Source organism: Varroa destructor, unplaced genomic scaffold (assembly GCF_002443255.2).
Source record: "Varroa destructor unplaced genomic scaffold, Vdes_3.0 BEIS01000004.1, whole genome shotgun sequence".
NCBI lineage: Eukaryota > Metazoa > Arthropoda > Arachnida > Mesostigmata > Varroidae > Varroa > Varroa destructor.
The window spans coordinates 50,554,242-50,564,857 of NW_019211457.1; the positions used below are offsets into that span (position 1 = coordinate 50,554,242).

The following is a 10,616-nucleotide window of genomic DNA, read 5'->3' on the forward strand; positions in this document are numbered from 1 at the left end:
TATATATGCTACGTTCAAATTTGGAAAAACTTCGGCAGGCTGTTTATCGTAACGGACATAGTTTATTCGCTATTCCTAGTACTGGCTGACAGTTAGTTCTCTCTAGAACAAAACAAACCCTTTATAGCGAACAACGGTGCGGAATTTAAGTGAACTAAACAAGCCTTTACCCAAATAAAAAGCTGAATTTTGCCCGAAATCGACGGTATGCGTTACTTCTAGTTCTGAGAAAGTCCTTTATAAAGAAGACCAAAAGATAACCCTTAACAGAATTTATAAATAAAGGGTAAATCGGGTCAAAAAGTCACCGTCTTTGGTAAAGAAGAAAACTGCCGTTTGAGACAGAGGGATATAAATTGGCAATCGGTTAATCCGACGGTAATTCTTTCTGGAAACTTCTGCGCGTTTTTGAATCTTCTGAGCTTTTTGACAGCTTTGAACGTTTGCATTTTAAGGATTTTTAGCCTGTTATCAGCCCAAAATTGAGTTCCACTCGACTTTATTTCTCTGTAGCGTATTTGCATGACGTCTTACCTAGCTTATACCTACTAATATGGCTTAACGTACGGTGACCGTTAAAAGTTAATTGCTAATTAAGGAAGGAATATTTGAAAATGACTATTGAATAATTTAACTTTTTGACTGAAACTTTAATACGGGCGACGGGTAATTTACATAAATTTAAGTGTCAGAAATTACATCTTTAACTCATGTATCACTCGAACTCACGCGAATAGAGACAGAGCATGAACGAATTATTAATTTAGACACTCTACGTTATATACAACGTTATATATATACGATGATGACTTATTCAAATACACATAAGGACTCAAAAGCTATCGATGTAAATGAATAGATCTGACCATAATCGGTCACTTTTATAGTAATAAGCAAAAGGTCGCCCTAACAGGTATGCTTCGAGCTATTCTTAAAAAAAAAAGTTTCATCACATAAGTTAGCGTGTATAAACAGCAGTGCCTGGCATCGCTGTTGATTGTTAAAGACAGTCGTAAGTTTTTAGTATTGAGAATAGTCAACCACGTTTCTGACGATAGTTCTATACAGAACCAATAAAACATAAGGTTAAAATAAAAAAGATTAAATAAACATTTTCGCTTACGGGAAATGCAAGACTGTAAAATTTCTGACATATATAGCTAAGTTTTTTGATGAAATTGCTATCAGAATGCACTATGATGCTTAAATGAGAGAGGGGGCGAGGAGGTAATAAGATCGACTGTCTATCATTCAGCATCTAAGTTATATTGGGCTGTTAAGTAAAATTGTTACTACCTTCTGGTGGTGTTAATCGTCACCGATTTTGCAGTGGAAGAGTCGATATTGAAGTACCAATTGGTAGAGCTTCGTGCAGTCGCCGAATAAGCAAACACGCGGCTGCCGAGTCATGAGCCCAGTAAACAGTCGTAACGTAAGAGCTAATCACTATCTGCGATTTCATTGACCGTTGATACCAGCACGCACCTTCTCGCTTCCTGAGGCAGTTATCTATTTGAACTGTCCTCCGCAATGTTCTTTTCGGAACACTCGTTTTTTCATTGTCCCGCATAACAGAGCGTGCAAAGGACGAGTTCTCCCGCTTTAAGAGGTCTCGATCCTTTCCGTTCTTGCGAAAACTGTTCTTAGAGAAAGACAGAGAGAGAGTCTTACTGCGGAAGTTCTTCATGCCCATTGAGTTTTATTCTGGAGCAGGGGGGCCACCGACTGAAGTTATCTGCCTAGCTTACCACCAGCCTGTTCACTATTTGATTTTCCTGTTCGGCGTGACTGTGTCGGTGCGTGGGCGTATGCGACTCCTGTCGCACTTTTCCTACGGATTGTTAACGTTCTCTATATCGTCGTACTTTTGCTACAAGCGCAGACGTCGGGGCCTTTATTGACAGCCACCCATAGGGGAGGATGCAAAGACGGCGCATAGAGGACAGTGGGATGTTAAAATCGGGACGCCTATATGTCGTCACCCTGGGACCAGCTCGGAGGGAGACTCAACTAGCCTCGCCTGACCGAGAAGAAACGGGGACGACGACAACGATGGGGAGCTATAATTGACTTTGATGGCAACAATCAGCAAGTAATCCGCTTAGCTGCTTGCACATCCTCCGTCTTCCCTGTCTTGTTCGTCTTATACTGAGCACCGTGAGGAGGTGACGGCTGTACTAGAAGCACAGCAGTCCTAAACCTGCTATGAAGTAAGAACTGTAAAGTCTTGTTTCACGTTTATCAGCATCATTCCAATGTCCGTACAGAAGGAGCAAACATACTTCAGACAAATCAAACATTCTTCAATGAAGGACTTCAAGTCACAGAGGAGCACCATAAATGGGTGAACCATCCGTAGGATGAAAAAATCAGTAAAATTTGACAACTCCGTACACTGCAGTACCTTTTAAGACATAGATTAAGAATAACCTATATTGAATATATTTTCCGTGTATCATACTATTATTAACGTAAAGCAGCTTGCTAATAAATAGCCAAGCTGAAAATCTTCAGATTCTAAAATGCATTTCGTATATTGTTACATGAGTCGAAAATGAATATACAGAAGAAAATCATGTTAGGCCCTCCCAAGAGGAAAGAAGAAATGTGCTGCCTCTGTGGTGAAGTCTGGCAAGTTGTTCCTGATGTCTATTAGTTACTTTGGATTTTTGGATTCGTCGCAACAACAGATTTCTCACCTGCAGATTCGCACATGCGAGCTTTTGCTGAGCCAACTTTATGCGTATAGACTGTTCTGATGGGGAGCGTTACTTGGGAACGTGGGTGCATTTCAAAGTCCCGTTAGCAGACTATTCTCTGAATTAGGACACGACCGAATGACTGTAATGATACTCAGGCCGGTCGCTATGTACTGTTAATGTTGCTTTGAAGTAGACATTTCAAATGTCTAGTTACAATTGAATCCTGTTATCAATAGAAGCGATTTGTTGTTAAAGTTTACGTCCTTGTTTGTTCTTTATAGACATTGTTCCACAGCAAAGTACAGATGACATCTGTGATAGCCGTCATCATGACGATGCGAACAGAACTTGTTAAGGGGATGGGCAGATTGTATGCAATATAGACAAAGCAACAGCCTCTTATTGTGTGCTACAATGATGCTGCTGGAAGAGATAAATCAAAGCTGTTGTTGTTGTTGTCTATGTCTAAAGAGGAGGAGATTTGTTGCATACAATGTAACTGCCTCACCTGCTCAACGCCTGTTATACACCCAACATCCACTGCACCGCCAAATCGATGTCTTAACCGTTGTTTTGAGTTTTTGGTTGATGACAACTGTGTAGGACAGCTCGCCGTATACTGCCGAAGAGACAGAACAAACCGAAGCTGCAGGAACATGGGGCTCAGGCTCGATTGGAGGAGTCGTTCAAAACACATCATCGTCCATTTAACACAGCTGGTGCACCCTGGCTTCCAGATATCTCAGAGACAGTCGCAGAGATAGACAACACCTAGATTCAGCATCCCCAAAACAGACGTCTCCGCACAATATCAGTCGGGAGCGGCAGATAAACGTGCAGATCGCGACATCTCTGAACCAAAATTGGCCCCCACAACTAGATTTATCTTCTACGTAGTATGAGCGCAAGCCAGGCTACATGGCAGATGGTGTGTAAAAAACCTCGTTGAGAAGGCATCGTTTGGTAAGAAATCTATACGGAGCTAAGGTCGACGTTTGAAATGAAATAAAGCAATCAAAAAGGGTGTTCAGCTAGTTAGCACTACCATTGTCCTGTCTCAGTTATTTGTGCTATTTCGCTGTGTGAAAGTAAAGTGATACAAGCGTGTCATTTCCTGAATCCAACAAGACATTCACTGACCGTGAAAGAGGACAGGTACACCCGATAATTTTTTCTCAGAAAATATGCATGGTGTCGCTTAGTGACATTGACATGTTAGCAACGCGCCTATGAGCATGAGGGTCGTAAGAGAATGTCGGCCAACACCATTTGTGAAGAAGTGGTAATAAAAAGAGCTAATTCTAACAAATTGTTTATTGAACAGGCCATGGGGTAAGCCTGAGTGACGCCAAAACTAAACGCTGTAGTGGCTACGATTGAGTGAAATGGCCAGTAGGACAAATCGTATAAAGGCATAATTTCGAAAAGTTGCATAGAATGTTCATAGGTTGAAAGAAATCTAGTGTTAACCCTAATGCCAATCAGCCATAGCTTCAGTTGTATCCGTCTGTAACCTCGCTCAGCTTTAATGATTTATCGCACTAATGCAGATAAAAACGTCTCCAATGCAAATATCAGAACAGAGTATCTTGATATTTCCTTTTTAGGAGAGATAGCGCAAAAAAAATTGACCGCCACAGCCGTGCATTACCCGTCGTTAGACGTTTACGTCAAAGTAACAGTACTTCCCACAATGATCATCCTCGCATTTATTTGCTTCGCGATTTCATTACGTAGTTATAGAAGAATATGGACACTAGCTTATTTTCGGGCAAGGCTTGCGCAATAATGTCGCATATGCCGTTGTCGCTGATAGCGCAATGGTCGTCGGCTCAGAATCGTGGTGAGGTAGTGAGTCCAATTTAAGGTGAGTCATCATCGTCGTCGTCGAAGAAAAACCTCACGCCAATGTCAGACAAAGAGGTGTCGGTGTTCACTAATAATAGAAATAATAGTAATGGTGATCAGTGATGAAAAAGATCAGCAGTGTGAAGCAAAGTCCAAAGGCAGTAGCAGACGTAAAATTCGAAACTAACATGTATTACTACAAGTAGTGGGAAATCGTGTTAGAAAAGAAAAGTTCGAATAACAATAATAATACTAGGTCGGATAGCTGAGACGCCGCATTAACGTTAGGCAAGCAACTGATTGTTAAATGGTCAGGATGTTAGCACCCCCCCCAAAGCACCCTAGAAACAAAAAAGTATATAACAAGGCATGGTGTACGTAATGAGTGTAAAAAAATGTTGCACGCATTTAAAATGAAGATGTACCAAATCACAGTTAAAGATTTTAGGACGCAACCATGTAATATCCCAATAGGCACTGCGATCTGCTCTTTGTTTTGGAGCGGAAGCACCTTGAGGTTGTAAGCGGTGAATTTTATTTTGAACGGTAATTAAGGCAATGACTAGTTGTGGGATTTTGTCGGGATGACTAACGTAGCAACTTGACAATGCTTAAAGGCGTTTATCACAGATTTGCGCAATAACGACTCGGTACTTATATATAGTAGTATATATAATATAGTACTTAAAGTATCAGAGTCGGCTCGTGAGTTCAGATTGCAGGACCGACAATAAATATCTGTAAAATATATAGAACTGCATAATTGAGATGTCTTGAAAATATTTTTAAAGAGAAAAATGTCTATGACCTGGCTTAACCAATCCTTCAGCCTAAAAGGATTTATCCTAACACAGAGAGAACCTTGTAATATTCCCTGGCTCGAAGTATATGTATCAATAGAATAACAGCCCTGGTTTTGGTTCCCTCTCTCGAGCGGCTCCATGGAGTATGTGGTAAATACGAGACTAAATGCGCTCAAGGTGATAATAATATATGTCTGGAGAAGACAAGGATGCAAATCATTTTGTGAGTTGTCGCGTTACCTAAACCACATTTTGCGAAACTTGCATTATTAAGCCTTAGATTTTAGACTACTTAAGATTTCTACCACACAAACTACAAAGCTCCAATAAATGGAGTACAAAATCCCAAGTGGGTCTCAAAGTGTGACTTAGGCTATACGGATACTTTCTGTAGCTGAAAAAAACATCGTTCGTCTAGCAAAAAAATCTTTAGTCTTAAATATTCCCAGTAGAATGTCAACTGAACATCGGGGGTCTTGGTAAATATAACATTAATAAAACATCTATTTTCTATGAAGCAAGAGTAGACCGTAGTCGTCTTTTATTGTATTGTTATCGCTGGTATTCCGCATCCTTGCTAGAGCATCACTCAAAGCTCAAGTGAGCAGCGATAGCAATGATAAATAGTCATATCGCCACGCGTTGATCATAAATTAGATTAAATTAGCTCTTTTAATGGATTAGCGAAGAAAATCACTATTTATAACCCACTTCACTTGTTATCAATAGGATTGAATGGAATTGAATGTATTTATGATGCCCATTTCCAGGGGCACAATAGAAGTAACATTACCACAACGATTGTAATGTTATTACAGTCTATGCATGAATATTAAGCTACAGTAATTAGCGCTTATCTGTTTAGAATTTCGGCTACTTACGGAAGTCCTAAGAACAGCGAATAACTTTGGACTCATCCATTAAATTGTACTAGATCCATTAAATTGCTAGGGAAAATTGGATCTTACTAAGATCCAGTTTTCCCTAGCAACGCAAACCTTATATAAAAGTATACGAAGTTGTTCCAAATGTTTGGAAATTGAGATTGCTCCAAAAGCCAAAGTGATAGAAGTGACCCATGATAACTGAAGCTTTGAGAAGTCGTTCTGTTGATGCACTACATCCGCGAGGGGTACAAACATTGCCTTCGAGAACATGACGGAGACGCTTTGGGCTCCAGTCACCCTTTAGTCGATGCCCATGCGATGAAGAATGCCTTCGAGCCTCCTGTCATATAACACTATCTCAAAATCCGCCATAGCCCATGCTGCCAGCATTCTCATCATTCATTTGAGTATTCGCCGACTATATCATAGCTGCAGGACACACGGGATCTGATGCGGGCTGGCTGGCTGGCTGTCTTGCTGGTCTAGATGATACTGCCGTGGTCCGCAATAGCACTCCCCGGAGCCATCTAGTTGAGGGTCACCCTGAAACCCATTTTTTGCCTTTTCTATAGTCCTTCACCTCTGGCAACCTTGTTTCGCGACTACGGCCCATCGTTACTCACTATGTGCGGTGCGATTCTTGGTCCGATCCATTCTTTTCTCTCGAATAGATCGCACTCACTCCCAGCGAATCCCTCTTCCCAAACGACCGAAGGACGAGAGTATAGCAACCGTTCCTACAGCAACCAAGTGAGTCCTGCTACTACTGCTGCAGCTGTTCATGCTATAGCCACTGGCTTAGTCGCTACCTGTGCTAACAGCAAACGGAACAGTCGTTGTTGAGACACCATAAAGAGCGCATTCCCTCATGGTCCTACCAATCCCCTGGGATTCAGAGAACGACAATCTACGTACTCGTCCTCACACACATACACACCCAACAGTTACCATCACCGTATCGCCCTGCGCACGTCACAGAGCGATACGACGTTCCCATACAACACAACTATTCACAGCTGCCTCAACGTGTTAGAAATCGGAAAATATCACAGCTAGCGTAAAGTATAAATGTATGTATGTTAGTGGCATTGAATTGGACAATTTAATCGCATTTAAACATAACGTGAGAGTATCAGTTTGGCTAGAATTTTGACTCATTGACGTAAATGTCCGGAATACTGTTTAATAGTAGTTTTTACCATCACTTTTGATATGAATCGTTTAGGTGTAGCTAGGAATTGGGGTAGTATGATAGCTGGTGTATTCATAACTTACGCAACGACGGCAGTAATAAAACATCTTAACTTGTAAAAGACATAAGCATGTTGTCAACCTTTCGCAATAAACTATGGGGTTAAGCTATTTTAAAAATGGCTGCATCACAGGACAATCCGTGTTTCTATTTTACCGATTCGTTCTCCTTGAAAATCGTACATTTATTTTCACCCATTCGCGATACGATTATGTAGGTAGATCAAATTATATTGTCTCAAATATTGTAGGTTTTTTTTTTTATAGCTAGAGTCGACGCAATGTCACAACTACTGATTGGAACAATATCAATCGTGAGCTCTCCCCTTCCCTGATGTCAGAAGAACGATCCCGTGAAGTAAGAACACTCTCGCGGGCTCTTTATCGCCAATTCCAACCTGTTTTAGCGAACCCTGAAAGCTGCTGACCAGGCAGGAAATCCTCGGCTTAACTAACGCTGAAAGTTTGCCGTCGCTTTTTAGCCTTAGGCGGTGTGAAAAAACACACGACTAATATTTTATATTTAACTGGCTTTTATTGATTACCACTCAACAGTGTGCCATCACTTTTTGTATGTTCATGTTTCGCATGTCTGATGCAACTGTGTCTGTATGTATATTTAATTCTATTTATAATAATCCTCTTTATTCGGTTCTCTTCAAGTGAATACCTAGCGTTGACAATGTTCGCTCAACAAAAACACTCTGAAATTCTTTTCTTAGGTTGTCAGGTCGGCGGCGACACAGCGGTTAACGAGAGAGGGACTTCGGTTTGAGAGATGAGGCTCAGTGGTCGACAAGTTCAGAGAGCAGCAGAACCGTAGTTAACGGTACGGCGATGGAAAATGTCGTTAGGATCAAATAATGATCAGGATCGGGTGCGTTTCCAGCGGAGATTTTCATGATGTGAAAGGAGGTGCTTGCGGCTGTGAAGATGGTCTCCTCGCTCACGAATTGAATTGGCTGTGAGTACACAACGGTGCACCGAATCTTTAAACGCATCGATGTGACAAATTTTTCTTCGAGAGTCATCCTCAGTCTTGACGTGTACGTCTTCTGACGTCCGGTCCGCGCCATTGATAGATGGACTGTCATATTTCGAGTGGTCTCCTCATCGTTGACCGTCCACTCAAAGTATGCCTCGTTCGAATCTTGTACCCGTGTTGTACAGTTCCACTCAACTGATGTGCGGGCCTTATCGTAAATGTTGAGCATTTCTTCACCGCTGATTCGCGGCCCATCGGGATCGACCACAAGCGTGCGATTCAAATAGGGATGGTATGTGATTTCATCGAACTTTTCGGACAAGTTCTTGTAGATGGTAGAGACGCACTGAAGTTTGATGATCTTATTGCGCAAATCCTCCGACGTAATTGGCATCCTGAGATTCAGACCAACGGCCTGTACGCCCATGCCCATACCGAGGCTCAAACTGTCAGCCATGGGACTTAAGCTGACTTGCGTTTTGCCAGTCAGTTTACTTGGAGCGCGCTTTCCGTTGACGTACCATTTCAGGCGTGGCGGTGGTTTTGAGGGAGCCGACCTACAGGTGACATTGATTGTGTCACCTAGATCATAACGCTTTTTAAGCCCTTCGATGACAGGGCCGCCACTTGGCATTACGTAAGTGACAACGTCACTTTCAAGCAAAACTGTCTTATAGGTCCCCTCAGCGGAAACCTCGCAACTGTATGTACCCTCTGTGCGCACATCAGAGCGCACGAGTGTGACCATACTCTCATTCGAGTGTGTCAAGTCAACGTCAACACCAGGTACATTAAATGTCGTAGGGCTAGGGGCATTTCCCGGACAGTAACGATAAAACTCTGAATTGTCCTTGTACCATTTTACACAGTAGAGTGCCTCGCCTTCGAGGTCGAATCGGCACCACATCACAAGGGGCTGCCCCGCTAGAATGGCGCCCGGAACGTGGAGGCTTGCATCGCGAATGCAGCTGACACCTATACGTGCGAAACAAATAAATACGATATTAAAAGATGGCCGAAAAAATGGTTACGCAAATGTGATTTGTAAATGACTGCTCATGCAAAACTAATAACAAACAACAACAATGTACTCAAGATACATATAAGTATAGGAGGCTTAGCGAATGTTTAATATAATGACAAATTCATGTTGAAATGTGCTGTGATTTTATGATCAGCACAGATCTGTAGCATTTCGGCAGATTCTGCCTCTATACAAACAGAAGCGCGCCGTCTCCTACACCATGTCCGATTACGTGCATTGTAAATTTTTGATAATTAGTTTACACTTTGCTATTTTGAATTTTGAGGGTTTCTATTTGAATCTGTTAACGGGGTTCTATATGAGCTTGCTGTATACATATAATAATGGGTGATCGAAAAAGTATTGACGGCTCATATATTAAAACCAGAGCAAGCATTTTTTGCATTTCAAAATAACAGTACTAAGCTAAATATGCGTCATTTTAATGGATAACCTCCTGCCATTTTCCTGCTAACAGGCTTATCCTATTGGTGTAGAACTTCGCGATTTCTGGGCGAAAAATTATGACTAGTGATTTTTCCATCCTTTCATTGAAATCAACATCATTGAAAGTTTTGCAAAGATCGAACCAGATAATAGTTTAATGGTACAAGATCCGCGACTGGTCGACCATTGTGAGGAGCATTTTTTATATCAAAATTTTCAGGATGGAAGTAGCCGGACCACCTTTGGCTTATTTCATCCGATAAAGCTCCTTGACCATAAACGTTTTTTTATGGGCTTGGGAACATTTGTGCCCTTGACGGAATAAATTGCAATCTTTTTACAATGTTTTGCAGAGATTTTATTTTAAAGACGCCTCTATTTCAGGTTTGAATAATTCCATTCCAACCAATTTATCGTGTCGATTGCCGAATCATAGCCTTCAAATGATACCAACGCGACTAATATTATTTGTAGCATGTTATTTTAAAGCTATTGAACTAGGAAAAAGGTCAATACCTTTTTCGACGGCCCTGTAGACGGAGAGCTGTGTTTTGTATACTGCTTGTTTTTTTTTTAATTAAATATAATTCTATGAACGATCAGTTCTGTTTACTCCTTATATATATATTATTGACATATATGTGGGGTATAGGCTTGGAATTTATATAT

The 10,616-nt window shown here is 41.3% G+C and overlaps 1 protein-coding gene across 2 annotated transcripts in view; it reads right to left on the reverse strand.

Annotated features, from left to right (window-relative positions):
* Positions 1-8,010: 8,010 nt before the first annotated feature.
* Positions 8,011-10,616, reverse strand: part of LOC111249184 (uncharacterized) — a 74,587-nt gene continuing 71,981 nt past the window's right edge. For both annotated transcript variants that reach the window (XM_022802728.2, XM_086987756.1), the window contains one exon: positions 8,011-9,451. In XM_022802728.2, coding sequence (XP_022658463.1) covers positions 8,277-9,451 — 1,175 coding nt within the window. In that variant the 3' untranslated portion in view covers positions 8,011-8,276. The remainder of the gene's footprint in view (positions 9,452-10,616) is intronic.